Below are 16,800 nucleotides of genomic sequence, written 5' to 3'. Positions count from 1 at the left end.
ACCTGTACATCATTTCACGCATAAGCTACTATGGGCACACGCGGGTCCAGCAGACTCGATGTCCTCTGGCCACCCGCAATCACTCCACAGAGGCAGAACGGGCATCTGCCTATGTAGACAAGGCAGATACCTGTTCTAACAGGGGACAACACTGAGATTGGCTGTTACTACTAATCAGGAACAGCAATGTCTGTTTTTCCAAGAGAGCCCAGCCCCCCACACAGTTCAAACACACACTGAGGGAACACAGTTAACCCTTTGATCGCCCTTAGTGTTAATCCCTTCCCTGCCAGTGTCATTTATACATAGATCCATGAATTTTTTTAGCATTGATCACTGCATTGGTGTCACTAGTTCCCAAAAAGTGTCACTTGGGGTCATTTGTCCACCACAATGGTCGCAGTCCAGCTAAAAATGACAGATCACCACTATTACCAGTAAAAACAAAAAAATAAAAAATTAAAAGTCCCTAAATCTATCCACTATAAACTTTTGCTCAAACTAATCAATATATGCTTAAGGATTTTTTTTTTTTTATACCAAAAATAGAATACATAATGGCCTAAACTGATGAATACATTTTTTTTTTAATATGCACTATAGCAGAAAGTAAAAAAAAATATTTTTTCCATAATAGTTGCATTTTTGTTTACAGCGCAAAAAATGAAAACTGCATAGGTAATCAATACCACCAAAAGAAAGCTCTAATTGTGGGAAAAAGAACAACTTTGTTTGGGTACATCGCACGACCACGCAATTGTCAGTTAAAATGACAGTGCCGTATCGCAAAAATGGCCTCATTAAGGGGATAAATCCTTCCGGAGCTGAAGTGGTTAAAGGGCAACTCCAATTTTGTAGGAAAAAGCATAGCAAAAAGAAAAATATAGCGTATACAATTGTGACCTTTCCTTTTCAGTCTACAGTGCTGTAATTTTCTGTAAAATGCACTGCAATATGGCTACCTGGAGGCAATCTCCTGAAAATGTAATTTCTGGCTTGAGTGATTGGCTTACTGATTTTCCCAGACATCTGCACTAAGATACAAAATCAGATTTTTGGCATCCCCTGCAACAAAAATGTAATTTTTGGTGAGATACTCCCAAAAGGGAAATCACATGGGATTCAGGACTTGCCAATTTCCTTATTAGAGCCCTGCATGTGCAGCAGCAAATTGAGGACTATAAAACCACTCCCATAGAGATTCACTCTGCACATGGACGCAAAATAGCTATTTCTTCAGAACAACAAAAAGGTAAAACTCTGCAACAAAGATTGTTAAAATCCCTGCAATGTACATAGATCACCCAGAGGGGAATGTCTTTTTCTGAACAAAAGTGGGTTATTCTTTAAATACTTCTGATCGAATACAGTTCTAAACTTTCCTAGTTTTTTTTTTTTTTTTTTTTTGAGTAGGAAGATGAAGGCGCAGACCCCCCTTGCCACACTGACTTGCAAGGACTGAAACTATGGTGTTGGAAACCAGCAAGTCTTTAATATAAGCTTCAATTGAAATCATAAAAAGTTAATTGGGAAAATTTTTGTTGGAAAGTGAGTTGGTGGAAAAAAAAAAAAAAAAATAAAAATAAAAATGAAGACATTTGGGGAAAGTTTTTTTGCTCAGAAAGTGACATTGGGGGGGGGGGGGGGGGACACCATTGGGGAAGCTTGGTTGTAAAGGGAGTTGGAGGAAAAAAAAAAAAAAAGTAAAAAAATAAAAAGCAATCCAGTGACAATTTAGACACTAGGATTGCTTTTACATGAAAAGCAGGCATCATTCCAATATAGCCACTGAAAGCCACTCAGTGGCAAGAGGGTTATTAAAGCCAGGATCACTGTATAATCAGAGAAGGCATCCTTAAAGCTGGCCAAAAAAGCAGTTTGAGCCCTGGTTCACACTGGCATGGCTTTGAAATTGTGCTACTTCAAACGCAATTTCAAAGCTGCACACATCAGTGCTATTTGCACTGCCGATTTAATTGCAGCTTCATTTAACACAAGTCTATGCAATGAAAGTAGGCAAAAAGTGCAGGAACCTTTCATAAATCGCTGACACGATTCGCAGCGATATGAATGATTCCATTGTCGGCAACTGGGTGCGACCTGTCATGCGATTTGGAAATGTCAAATCGCATAAACAAGTCACACTGATGTAAATGGTGGCTGACCATGTTTATAAGTAACCCTGCTCCAGACGCAAAAGATGCAATATAACTTTTGTATCTTTATGTTAAGTCATCTGCAGAGTAGCCTCCCTGGCGGTATGATTATGTCAGATTTTTGCGTCTCAAAGCCGGACAATTATTTTGCATAGAAATTTGGCGTTTTATATTGTAGGCCTGTAATTCTTAGCAATAACACTTAAATCTGTCCACCAAGAGTCTAGTAGATAACCCGGGTATGATGAAGTTTGAAACACAAAATCATAAATTATAAAAAATAATAAAATTTCCCCACGATTCACGATCACTCAATTCTGCAAGTGTTCTAATTTACTATCGCTGTTTTCTAGCTGGTCTAAAACCACTTTTGATGTAAAGCGACACTTTTTGGTTGCTATGGACAATCTCAAGTTTCCAGGCAGAAAGAACAGTATATATAATATAAAACTGCATGCAGAGCATTGGACAAAGCGCTGGGGACAAAAGGGATGTAAAATAATTTCATACAGTAATGTAGTCTGTAAAATTACAGTGTACTGTATGAGTTATGATTTTTCACTTTTTTGAATTTGCCGCCGAGCTCCAACCCCGCGCGTCGCGACGCTTGCAGGGAACGGAGCCAGGCACACAGAGTCATCGGGCAGAGGACAGAGCCCGCGGACACAGCGGGGGGGGACAACGCAGGATTCTGGGGACAAGGCAAGTATACCACACCAGGATCCTGTATGTAATCCCGAGTGTGGCTCGCGATTACTGCTAATGGTGCTGAAATTTAACCCCGAGCCACACTCGGGAAAACCGCCAGGGAGGTTAAAAGGAATGAAATTTGATCTGCAAATGTCAGTAAGCCTAGGTTCCCACTGATGCAGTGCAATTTCAAGGGGCAGTTGCAGTGAAATGTTGATGCGATTAGAACATGAATCGAATACAGCTGCGTTTTCTGTTCTGTGTGAGGAAAGCAAAGACTGGGGGGCAGGAAATGTGCTTGAATTTGTATAATAGGACAGATAGTGTTTCCATTGAAGTCTATGGACCTCACGATTGCATAGATCTGAATAAAAGGTTAGTGTGTGGCTTTTCAATAGGGACCAACTCTGGCTGGTTGTCCCTTTCCTAAACAAGGATCTGGCTCATCATCCTGAAAGGCATTCCCTACCCCTCAGATAACTGGGCTGTGTGTTACCTTAGCGCCCTTTCCTGACATTTTCATTTTGGGATGATCAACGTCTGCTGAAGAGTCAGTTTTTTGGACTCTTGTGCTCATTCAGCACTCTGCTGAAAGGCCATCACCTGCAATGCTTTGGCCAGGTAGTACTTTGCCTCTGGTGAGTGACAATTCAGCTTAAATCCTTGCTAAAAAGGTTGCCTCCCTGTGTGCCATAAGCCCCGGTTCACACAGGGGCGGCTCGACTTGCAGGTCGCCTCAGCGAGGCGACCTGCAAACTACTTCCGAGGCGACTTGCAAAACGACTTCTGCATAGAAGTCTATGCAAGTTGCCCCCAAAGTAGTACAGGAACCTTTTTCTAAGTCGGAGCGACTTGCGTCGCTCCTATTAGAACGGTTCCGTAGCACAGAACGGGAGGCGACTTGGTCACCTGACAAGTCGCCCCTGTGTGAACCGGCACTTAGAGTCCATCCCTTTTCCCCCACACTCGGGGGAGTGTGAGCCATTAGGGAAAACCCCCTCCTAGGTTGTCCTAGTTTTCTTTTGGTTCCCAGCCCTGTTTCCTATTGCTGTGGACATGGTGGTTCCTGGTGCAATCCATCGTTTCAATTGATCAGAGGTAGTCTTTTCCCCCTGCCCAGGGGGGACCTCAGTGGCCAGGGTGTCCACAGACCCAAGACACCAATATAGTTTCTTATATTTTGGGAAACCCAGACTTCTGTCAGTTTCCCAGGCTGGGCATTAGTTAGGTGTTGCAGTGTCTTGCTCTCCAGGTAGGAGTGAGGGGTTCTTGCTGTAGAAGGACAAGCAACATGGTCTGATGCTGAAAAACATAAGAAAAGTACTATTCTTGGCAGCATGCTCTACTAAAGTGAAGGCATTGGAACCATTACCGCATTGTCAGTTGTTGGTCCTTTAGCTAGTCCTGCATTGCAGACAGTTGCTGGTCTACTTGTGGGACAGCCAGCGGCCGTCTTACTCCTCAGTTGGACATTCTATATGAATTTTTGCACCGAATGCAAAACCTCTTGTTTTTTCCCCTATAGTTCTCATTATTGCTTTTTCACAGAACTGAAGCATACTGGATAGAGGAGTTGCACATGGCCTAGTTTACCAAACCCTCCTGTAGGCAGCAGTATAACCCAACTATCTGAATGCCTGTACCCCCCAAAAGATGCAAGGAAATCTGACACGAGTTTTGAAGACAACTCTAAGGCTCCAATCACACCCAATAAGCATATTGCAGCGACACCTGCTGCACTGCGTTTTGAGCTTTATGTACTCTTGTGGCAGATTTTGGAGTGGCACCATTCATTTGAATGGTCCTCCCTCCGCTGCAAAAAAGCGCTAAAGAAGTTGATGTAGCAAATTTTGGCAGAAAGTCAGACAGGTTTGGTGGTGCGATTTAGCGCTCAAGTCATGGGGGGGGGTGGATATTTCAAGTTGAGACACAAACAAAAAGACCAAGAGAAGCGCTAACCTTGCTTAACCACTTAAGGCCCGTCCACCCACAATGTACTGCAGATGGGCCATCAGTGCAGGCAAAGCAACGTACCTACTCCTGGGTTTAGGGACCCTGCCCGTCCCTCCCCCCCTCGCTGTGATTGTACACAGCGGGAGTCCTTCAGCAGGTCCCAGCCACTGATTCATGGTGGGGACTTGCTGATCGGTTGACAATCAACACATGGCTCTGTACAGAGGGAACATAGGGAGAGAATTTAAAAAAAACAACATTACACATTGTTAAGCACATATTTAACCCCTTGGTGACCCTAGATTTTAACCTCTTCCCAAACATTGTAATTAATACGGTGACAGTGTATGTCTTGTGTGTTTTAAAATATATATATATATACACACACACACACACACACACACTATAACTTTCACTATGGATACTTATTGGGATTTTTTTTAGTTGGATGTTTTACAGCAGAAAGTAAAAAAAAAAAAAAAAAAAAGTTTGTTTCAAGCTAGAATGCTACTAATGCTAACTATTCTCTTCTAAACTCTTGTACAGAACAGTAACCATTAATATACCAGTAAAATAAAGGCACAAGAGAAGTAAACTGTAAGTTTGCTTTTTATTTAGGTGTATAGGAGACCGGTTTCAGCGAAACCAACAAGTGCAAGATGAACAACAGTTACTATTTTATAAATTACAGTAATACAAAAACAAAGATAAGTGTTTAAGACCGATCAACCTTCAATTGAACCAGATTGCACAGCTTCATGGTACTTCCCCTTTTCTTCTTTACTCTCTGGGTGTAACTTAATCAGGTCATCAATGCGCAGGATTGTGATTGCAGCCTCTGTTGCAAACTTGAGACTCTTTGTCTTGACTACAGTGGGTTCAAATACACCAGCTTGTTTGTTATCTCGGGGCTTTCCATTAAGCAAGTCAAGACCAATCCTAAGGAAAAAGATGTTTATATGAACATGAGTGGCATGAATAAATAAAATACAAGATACTTGCAGATTATGGATTTATAAATAGTACTTTAAAGCTGTAGTAGAAGGTTTGAAAGTCTTGCCTTGTGTGCTGAACACCATGTATACATATTACAAAAATATGTAGTCTAGAAAATACCAGTTAAATGTTTAGATAACATCTCTGCACTCAGTTGCTGGCCACTGCATTGCTTATAGTTCCTGTTCTGCGAGAGGAGCTGGAACTACCTCATCTTAACCACTTCAGCCCCGGAAGGATTTACCCCCTTCCTGACCAGAGCACTTTTTACAATTTGGCACTGCGTCGCTTTAACTGCTAATTGCGCGGTCATGCAATGCTGTACCCAAACGCGAAATTTGCGTCCTTTTCTTCCCACAAATAGAGCTTTCTTTTGATGGTATTTGATCACCTCTGCCGTTTTTATTTTTTGCGCTATACACGGAAAAAGACCGAAAATTTTGAAAAAAAAAATGATATTTTCTACTTTTTGTTCTAAAAAAAAAAAATCCAATAAACTCAATTTTAGTCATACATTTAGGCCAAAATGTATTCGGCCACATGTCTTTGGTAAAAAAAATGTCAATAAGTGTATATTTATTGGTTTGCGCAAAAGTTATAGCGCCTACAAACTAGGGTACATTTTCTGGAATTTACACAGCCTTTAATTTATGACTGCCTATGTCGTTTCTTGAGGTGCTAAAATGGCAGGGCAGTACAAAACCCCCACAAATGACCCCATTTTGGAAAGAAGACACCCCAAGAAAATTGCTGAGAGGCATGTTGAGCCCATTGAATATTCATTTTTTTTGTCCCAAGTGATTGAATAATGACAAAAAAAAAAATTACAAAAAGTTGTCACTAAATGATATATTGCTCACACAGGCCATGGGCATATGTGGAATTGCACCCCAAAATACATTTAGCTACTTCTCCTGAGTACGGGGATACCACATGTGTGGGACTTTTTGGGAGCCTAGCCGCGTACGGGGCCCCGAAAACCAATCACCGCCTTCAGGATTTCTAAGGGTGTAAATTTTTGATTTCACTCTTCACTGCCTATCGCAGTTTCGGAGGCCATGGAATGCCCAGGTGGCACAAAAACCCCCCAAATGACCCCATTTTGGAAAGTAGACACCCCAAGCTATTTGCTGAGAGGCATGGTGAGTATTTTGCAGCTCTCATTTGTTTTTGAAAATGAAGACAGACAAGAAAAAACTTTTTTTTTTTTCTTTTTTCAAAACTTTGTGACAAAAAGTGAGGTCTGCAAAATACTCACTATACCTCTCATCAAATAGCTTGGGGTGTCTACTTTCCAAAATGGGGTCATTTGGGGGGTTTTTTTGCCACCTGGGCATTCCATGGCCTCCGAAACTGTGATAGGCAGTGAAGAGTGAAATCAAAATTTTACGGCCTTAGAAAGCCTGAAGGCGGTGCTTGGTTTTCGGGGTCCCGTACGCGGCTAGGCTCCCAAAAAGTCTCACACATGTGGTATCCCCGTACTCAGGAGAAGCAACAGAATGTATTTTGGGGTGTAATTTCACATATCCCCATGGCATGTTTGAGCAATATATCATTTAGTGACAACTTTGCGCAAAAAAAAAAAAAAAAAAAAAAAAAAAGTCTTTCCCGCAACTTGTGTCACAATATAAAATATTCCATGGACTCGACATGCTTCTCAGCAAATAGCTTGGGGTGTCTACTTTCCAAAATAGGGTCATTTGGGGGGGTTTTGAACTGTCCTGGCATTTTATGCACAACATTTAGAAGCTTATGTCACACATCACCCACTCTTCTAACCACTTGAAGACAAAGCCCTTTCTGACACTTTTTGATTACATAAAAAAATTATTTTTTTTTGCAAGAAAATTACTTTGAACCCCCAAACATTATATATTTTTTTAAAGCAAATGCCCTACAGATTAAAATGGTGGGTGTTTCATTTTTTTTTTTTCCCACACAGTATTTGCGCAGCGATTTTTCAAACATTTTTTGGGGAAAAAAACACACTTTTTTTAAATTTTAATGCACTAAAACACACTATATTGCCCAAATGTTTGATGAAATAAAAAAAGATGATCTTAGGCCGAGTACATGGATACCAAACATGACATGCTTTAAATTGCGCACAACGTGCAGTGGCGACAAACTAAATAAATTTTTAAAAGCCTTTAAAAGCCTTTACAGGTTACCACTTTAGATTTACAGAGGAGGTCTACTGCTAAAATTACTGCCCTCGATCTGACCTTCGCGGTGATACCTCACATGCATGGTGCAATTGCTGTTTACATTTGACGCCAGACCGACGCTTGCGTTCGCCTTAGCGCGAGAGCAGGGGGGACAGGGGTGCTTTTTTTTTTTTTTTTTAATTATTTTTTTTTTTTTTTATCTTATTTTTAAACTGTTCCTTTCCATTTTTTTTTTTTTTAAATCATTTTTATTGTTATCTCAGGGAATGTAAATATCCCCTATCATAGCAATAGGTAGTGACAGGTACTCTTTTTTGAAAAAATTGGGGTCTATTAGACCCTAGATTTCTCCTCTGCCCTCAAAGCATCTGACCACAACAAGATCGGTGTGATAAAATGCTTTCCCAATGGCGCTGTTTACATCCGGCGAAATCTAAGTCATAAAATGCTCGTAGCTTCCGGTTTCTTAGGCCATAGAGATGTTTGGAGCCACTCTGGTCTCTGATCAGCTCTATGGTCAGCTGGCTGAATCACCGGCTGCATTTTCAGGTTCCCTGTTGAGACAGGAGAGCCAGAGAAAAACATGGAAGACGTTGGGGGGGGGGGGGGGGGGGGGGGGGGGGGGGGGCATTCCCTCCCACTGCTTGTAAAAGCAGTCTAGAGGCTAATTAGCCGCTAGGATTGCTTTTACATGAAAGCCGACCGCTGGCTGAAAAGAATGATACCAAGATGATACCTAAACCTGCAGGCATCATTCTGGTATAACCACTCAAAGTCGTGAATGGCGTACCTGAAGACAAAAAAAATGGTTAACAATAAAGCACAGTAAACGGTAAATATAAAAAATTGCATACCTGAAAAGCAAACATGATAAAACATAACAACAATAAAACATTGCAGAATAGAATACAGTAAAAAAGAGCAGAACAATAGAGAGAATAGAGAGAGAGAGAACAATAAAATGACAACTATTTTTTTTTATTCTATATTTTTGTATGTGTTTTTTTTTTTTTTTTTTACACTTTTTTTTTTTGTAACTAACTTTTATAACTGTAACCGGTTCCAGGTTCGGGTCTCAAAATGCGATGGCATCTTGGGAGACCCTGTGAAAGTGTGCCTAGTCTGTGCAATGCTGTACCCTACGCCAATACTCAACTAGTGAATGGTAGCGTTCAAAACATTCACCAATGCAAAAACCAGGATTGTCAGGACAGGAGGGACAATAATAGCGGGTGTCACGCCTATATCCGCGCTTGCTGCAGACACAACATCTTTTTTGGGGGGGTTCGTTGGGTAGTGGTACTCTGGAGGACATAAAAATGCCTCTCATGCAGCCGACTGCATTTGGTTGGGGATGTGAATGGGGGAAGTACGGGCGCTGCAGAAGCGGTGGGTTCCCAATTAGGATTGGCGAATGCAGCAGGAAGGGCACGACGGGCCTGTGTTTGTCTTCTTGGTGGCAGCGGGACACTACTTGTGCTTGCCACCTCACCAGCTTGAGCTGCACTTATGGGACTCGCCACGTCACCAAGTGTTACTGCAGTGCTGGTTTGACTACGACCGGGGTGTACTAGGCCGCTGGTGCTTGCCAGTTCACCAAAACGCTACAAAAAAAAAAAAAAAAAAAAAAACTGTTAGCGATCGCAGGGATCAGGCCTGACTCTGCGAACGCTGCAGTTATGCGTTTAGTGTTTTCTAAGTGACAGTGATCGATCGATACTGCACTTGGGTGGGCTGGGCCGGGCGGAGGGGAAAAACGCAGGTGCTAGCGGGTATCTGGGTTGATCCCGCTAACACTGCGTTTTTGGGAACCCTAAACTGCTGGAGACGCTAGTATAGATCTGATCGGATCAGATATTGATCCGTTTAGATACTATACCACTAAGGGAGGCGTATGCTGCGTGCGTGGGTGTTAGCGGTACTGGCGCTAATCTGACGCTGCCTGGGGCGACGCATATCACCGCCGGGCGATCAGGGGGCTAAACCTTTATTCGGTAATAAACGGCGGGTGCCCTGACACTATAAAAAATAAACGAACTAACCAGCGTCACCCGTAACACTTATACGGTGATCAGTGGTGAAAGGGTTAACTAGGGGGCAATCAAGGGGTTAAAACATTTATTAGATAGTATATGGGGGTCCCTGACGCTATAAAACGCTGACAGCGAACCTAAATATTTACCTCCCTAACTAGCGTCACCAGCGACACTAATACAGCGATCAGAAAAATGATCGCTTAGTGACACTGGTGACGGGGTGATCAAGGGGTTAAAACTTTATTAGGGGGGGGGGGGTAGGGGGGTACCCTAGACCTAAAAGGGGGTAACACTCACTGCCCTAACACTGTAACTGCCACAAACTGACACCCTGCAGTAATCAGAAAAAAAAAAAAAAATTACTGCTTGGTGTCAGTTTGTGACGGGGGGGGGGGGATCGGGGGGCGATTCGGGGGTGTAAAGTATGCCTGGCATGTTCTACTGTGTGTGTGTGTGTTGTGCACTTACATGTCTTCTCTCCTCGGCGCTGGAACGGAAACTGCCAAAGCCGAGGAGAGATGACATCACATCCTCTGCCTGTGTGAAACTACACAAAGGCAGAGGAGGATTCCCATTGGCTGGGAGCGATCGCGAGGGGGGGGGGGCCACGATCGGATGGTCTCCCCCTCGCCTCCCAACGCTCCCAGTGAGATGCCGACCGCCGCTGGCACCGGGGGGGGGGGTTCGGGGTCCGATCAGACCCCCCGCCCGCGGGAGGCAGATCACGTACGGGTACGTGATTCTGCCTGCCCGTGCCATTCTGCCGACGTATATCGGCGTTAGGCGGTCGGCAAGTGGTTAAAACCAGGCATGATTCTGTGATGGGTAAAGCTTTATGCAAATAAGCCATATCTGAATATGATCCAGAAACGCTGGTCTTCTCTGGGCCAAAGCAGAGAACCATTATATTGTTAGATGAATCGAAATTTGACATCCTTTTTGACAATCATGGATGCCCTGTCCTCTGGGCTAAAGAGGAGAGGGACCTTCTGGATTGTTATCAGCACTCTATTCAAAAGCCTCCATGGGCTGCCTATGGAATGGACAGCATGCACATCTGGAAAGGCGCACCAATGTTAAAAGCTATAGCCAGGTTTTAGAGCAGCATATGCTCCAATCCAGACAATGTCTTTAAGAAGACCTGGCATATTTTAGCAGAACGATGCTAAACTGCATACTACATCTATAAAAACAGCATAGCATCATAATAGAAAAATCCGGGTGCTTAACTGGTTTGACTTCAGTCCAGACCTTTGACTAATGGAAAATATTTGGTGCATCCTGAAACAAAATAGGACAGACGAATCCCCAAAAAAGGGAGGGACATGAGTCCAATGATGTACTCAAAAGGATTTTAGAGGTAAGTATGATGAAAAAATCCTATTTTCTTTTTCATACATCACAGGACACAGAGAGGCTATTATACATTACTTACTGGGATGTCCCAGAGCAATAGCCTTGAGGGGAGGGAAACACCCTGCCAAAACAATAGCCATCAGACCTTATATACGGCAGCCCACAGTACACTGCGGCTGAAAGCTGAATCCTTGGCTGCTCGAACATCCACTTGATAAAATTTTGTGAATGTATGCACTGAAGACCAGGTAGCAGCCTTACAAATCTGAGCCACAGATACCTGATGGCAAAAAACCAAGGAGGTTCCTACACCCCTGGTGGAATGAGCGCTCACCCTGAAGGGAGGAGCTTTACATTTCAGAACGTAGGCCTGAATGACCAATTGACGGACCCAATGGGCAATGGAAGTCTTAGAAGCTGCCTGCCCCCCTCTTGGGTCCTTCTGGTAAAACAAACAAAAAAAAAAAAAACAAAAAAAAAAAACAAAAAAAAAAAAAAAAAAAAGTGTGATCCTCAGACCTCTGCAGATCTAGACAAATAAACTGACTGCTCAGACGACATCTAAGGAATGCAGTCGTCTCTCTTCCGCCGAACGAGGCAGAGAGAAAAAAGGCAAAATAATGTCCCAATTCAAATAAAAGGCTGACACCACTTTTGGCAAAAGGGATGCAATAGGTCGTAACATGACCCTGTCGTGGTGAAGGATCAAGTATGGTTCCCTGCACGAAAGGGCTGCCAACTCCTACACCCTTCTAGCCGAGGTGATAGCCATCAGGAAGGCTAGCTTGCGTGACATCAAGACTAATGGAATTTCCTTGATGGGCTCAAAAGGTTGCTTCTGTAAACAGACAGCACCAAATTTAAGTCCCAAGGACACATAGATGACCTAATGGGGGGAAGCAAACGATTTGCCCCCTGCATAAAAGGTTTGAACCAGCAAATGGGAGGCTTAACGCCGTTGGAAGAATACTGACAGGGCCGAAATCTGACCTCTGATTGTACTCAAAGTCAATCTAATTTCTACAGCCGACTGCAGAAAATAATTCTCCCAATCACTTATTTCCAAGGATGCCATTTTCTGGCTTCACACCAAGCAATATAGGCTTTCCAGATCCTATAATAGATCTTACTAGTGACCATTTTTCTGGCATTCACTAGGGTAGACACCACGATCCTGGCTTCAACGGCCATGCTGTCAAATTTAAAGACTGTAAATTGTGGTGGAATATAGGACCTTGAGACAGTAGATGGGGGGCAGCACGGAAGCGGCAATGGCCCGTCTATTGCCAATCTCACAAGAACCACGGCCTCCTGGACCAGGCTGGTGCCACCAGGATGACTGGAACCCCCTCCCCCCTCTGAATTCTGCACAACAAAATGTGGAAGGAGAGGGATCGGGGTGTTAGCATAAACCAGGGAGAACTGGTTCCATGGAACTACTAGAGCATCTGCTACGATTGCCAGGGGATCCCTTGTTCAGGATACAAACTGCTGTAGCTTGTTGTTGAACCTGGGATGCCAATAGATCAACCACTGGCCATGCCCAATACTGGGGAATTTCCCAAAACATGTTTGGGTACAGGGACCATTCCCATTGGCAGATCGGCTGAGATAATCTGCCTTCCAGTTCTCTACTCCCAGGATATGGACCGCCGATAGAACCGGCATATGTCCCTCTGCCCAGGTTAACATATGGTTCACCCTATGCCTTACACCGCAAACACGAAATCAAACAGCTGAAATAGGACCAAAAGCGTTTTCCTGTGTGCTACACAGTGGCAAATACTGTGAAGGCGTAATACCTCCCTGTGGGGTGAATGATTCCGGTGAGTGTATTTCTTATGGGGCACCTTTTAAGAAGCACCGAATAAAATTTTTGAAGAGCACCTGTCACTTGATTTTTACTACGTTTTCATGACATATGGACTTTGTACTACACCAGCAATTTTTGTACTAGAAGATTTCATAGGTGTTTTATGTCGGTTGTCATACATGATTTATTATAACAGCAGTTAGTGGTTTTTGTTTTGTTGCTATAATCACTTAGATCATTTGCATATTTGCACATTTGGCTTGGTTGGACGGCACACAAATCTGTATTCCAATAGCATCACACCAGGTCGTTGCTGGAATCACTCAGTTCATTTGCACATTTGGCTTGGTTTCTTGTATTATCTGCATAGTTATTACACTAGGAATTCACTCTTTACAAGCCAGGAGTTTAAAACGCCCCTCCTACGCTCTAATAACCCAGTAAGTAATGAATAATAGCCTCACCCTGTGTCCCGTGATGTATTAAAAAAATATGGGTTCATGAGATTTGCATGTAGATTTTGCATCGGGGGTTGTACGTACATACAGCTACCCAAGAACATGTAAACCCAACATTTCACATTCCTGATTATGTGCCTGCCGTAACATGTACTTGTATGAAAAAAGTATCCTGTTCTTTGTGTGAAATCCTTGATGTTCCTGCCAGACCCTCTGCTTTCCTATTGAAAACTGACGACACTAGGCGGGAGAACACACGATCAGTTCTCTAGCTGTGCTGGGAACTCGTTGTACTCTCCTCCAATGATCAGACTTTGTCCTGACACATCCGCCGCCACCAGAGTACTGCCATTTCTCCTCCCTTAGCTCTTTTGCAGCTGAGAGCAGAGTGATCACTTATATAAATACATCTCTACATACAGACATACATACATACATACATACATACATACATATAGACCAGTGGTTCTCAACCTGGGGGTCGAATGAGGATTTGCCAGGGGTAACCGAATCCTGGGCTGTTTCTGAATCCCGCACCGCTCTCCCAACCTTTTTGCAGCTGCCCAGCAGGGCTGTCCCTGGAGCCCATGGCTGCCCACTCAGCCTCTTCGCAGTCGTCCATTCGGTTCACGACATGGCTGGGGGGCAGAGACTAGAGGTCAGCTGACTGGTGAGGAATGTAAAGTGGGAGGGGCTGGAGAAGACCCCATCTCCTGATTTCGGCATAGGTGTCACTGCTATGAGACACCACGAAGTCGGAGACACAGTGAGTAACACTACCTGTGATTATAGTTGCCATTAAAAGTCCCCACTACAGTTTTCAGATCAGCAGATGACCTTGATCAAGAGCACCCAAGTTGGCTGATCAGAAATCCCCCCAGCACTGCCACTCATCCCAACTCCCCGCCAGCACTGCCACTTATCCCATTCCTTATCCCAGAGAAGGAATAAAAATAGAGAATACATGGAAGGGAGAGGAAAAGGGGGAGGAACAAAGAAAAAGGGAGAGAAAGAATAAGAAAGACGGCTAGAGAGAAAGATGGAGAAAAAAAAAAAAAACAAGAAATTAGGATAGAGAGAGATAAAAGGGAAAGAAAAGGAGAACAAGATAGAGTGATCCATCCTAAAATGTACCATAGGGGGTTTTAATACTGTACAAGTGGAAAGGACTCGTGGAGCGCTAAAATGTCCGTGGGTTAGAAGCGCAAATTACTTGTCTTGCCTTGGGTGCCAACAACCCACGCTACGAAAATAATTTTACTGTTAGGGGTCCCCACAACTTGGGAAATTTTATCAAGGGGTCATGGCACTAGAAAGGTTGAGAACCACTGATAGACAAATGTTTTGCCTTTCATTTTAAACTGAATGGGTTCTTTTACAAGGTGAGGGCACACCTTGTTATGGAGCACACATTCTAATATTTTTATACCATGTTGTCTGGGCACTCTGGCACGGAGGTCATCATGCATAAAAACAAGCTTTAACAGAGAGCTCTATAAGCAAAGAGCTCAGCTTATATCCTTACCACTTAAGGTTCTTGCGTTCTGGATTGACCTGGGCCTCATTATGGAAAGCTCGAAGCTTTGCTACCAGGTCAGTAGAATCTTGAGCAGCATTCACTGCAAGTGTTTTTGGAATAACCAGAAGCGCTCTTGCAAACTCTGCAATTGCCAATTGTTCCCTGGAGCCCTAGAAGAAACAAAAAAAAAAAAAAAAAAAAAAATTTATATATAAAACCATGCACCACAACTGGCATAAGGGAAGCATTTTTTTAAATCTAATTTAACCACTTGCCGACTGCCCTATAGCAGTTTTACAGCTACAGGGTGCGCAGGATCACGTTCATCTATAGATATATCTATCTACGATGGACTCAATGTCAGCCAGCAAACATGCCGGATTACCACTCTGACAGGAGGGAAGGCATGGATCCTGTGCCCCTGCAAAGCAGGGACTAGGATCCATGTCATCCCTTAGTAAAAGGGCCTCCCAGTGTTTAACCACTTCCACCCCAGGAGGATTTTGCCCCCTTAATGACCAGGCCATTTTTACGATACAGCACTGCGTCACTTTAACCAACAATTGCGCGGTTGTGCAACATTGTTCCCAAACAAAAATGATGTCCTTTTTTCCCCCACAAATAGAGCTTTTTGGTTGTATCTGATCACCTCTGCGGTTTTTATTGTTTGCGCTATAAAACAAAAAAACCTGACAATTTTGAAAAAGAAATTTAAAATTTTTGCTATAATACATATCCAAAATTTTATAATAAAAAATTAATCAGTTTAGGCCAATATGCATTCTACATATTTTTGGTAAAAAATAAAAAATTCACAAGTGTATATTGATTGGTTTGCGCAAATTTTAAAGCGTCTACAAAGTAGGGGACATATTTATGGCATTTATTTTTTAACTACTAAATGGCAACGAACTACGGTTTTTAGTGGGACTGCGATGCTTTTTTTGGGACCATTGACATCTATACAGCAATCAGAGCTAAAAATAGCCACTGATTACTGTATAAATGTCACTGGTAAAGAAGGTGTTAACACTAGGGAGCAATCAAGGGGTTAAGTGTGTCCTAGGGAGGCATTTCCAACTGTGGGGGCAGTGTACTGAGGGAGTAGAGACATCGCTGTTCCTAATCACTAGGAACTGCAGATCTCTCTCCTCGACAGAACGGGGATCTGTCAGTTTACATTCACAGTTTGTCGCTCTCAGGAGGATTGCGAGTGGCCATCGCGGCCGCTGGCTCCTACGTCAGGCGGCGGGCACGCACGCCTGCTAAGGCTATTTAAAGGGCCGCCGTACAGCTATGGCGATTTTGCCAGGAGAGCCAACCTGCTGCCGTATAAGGACAGCGGCTGGTCGGCTAGTGGTGTAAAAAAAAAAAAAAAAAAAAAAAAAAAAAAAAAAAAAAAAAAAACCACCACCCACACGGGTCAGGCACACAGTTAACCCTTTGATGTTAACCCCTTCCCAGCCAGTGTCATTAGTACAGTGACAGTGCAGATTTTGATCGCTGCATTAGTGTCACTGGTTCCCACAAAGTGTCAAAAAGTTTATGTCAGATTGTCCGCCACAATACTGCAGTCCCGCTATAAATCGCTGATCACCGCCATTACTAGTATAAAAAATAATATATATTCCATAAATATATCCCATAGTATGTAG

General features: G+C 43.2%; 1 protein-coding gene across 1 annotated transcript in view; it reads right to left on the bottom strand.

Annotated features, from left to right (window-relative positions):
- Positions 1-5,390: 5,390 nt before the first annotated feature.
- TCP1 (t-complex 1) overlaps positions 5,391-16,800 on the bottom strand; it is a 55,166-nt gene continuing 43,756 nt past the window's right edge. The window contains exons 11-12 of the mRNA XM_073627998.1: positions 15,152-15,315; positions 5,391-5,738 (exon numbers count right to left, since the gene is read on the bottom strand). Of these exons, the coding sequence (XP_073484099.1) occupies positions 5,525-5,738; positions 15,152-15,315 (378 nt within the window). The 3' untranslated portion in view covers positions 5,391-5,524. The remainder of the gene's footprint in view (positions 5,739-15,151; positions 15,316-16,800) is intronic.

This window comes from Aquarana catesbeiana, linkage group LG04, assembly GCF_042186555.1.
Source record: "Aquarana catesbeiana isolate 2022-GZ linkage group LG04, ASM4218655v1, whole genome shotgun sequence".
NCBI lineage: Eukaryota > Metazoa > Chordata > Amphibia > Anura > Ranidae > Aquarana > Aquarana catesbeiana.
This window is presented reverse-complemented; position numbering and strand designations above follow the sequence as displayed.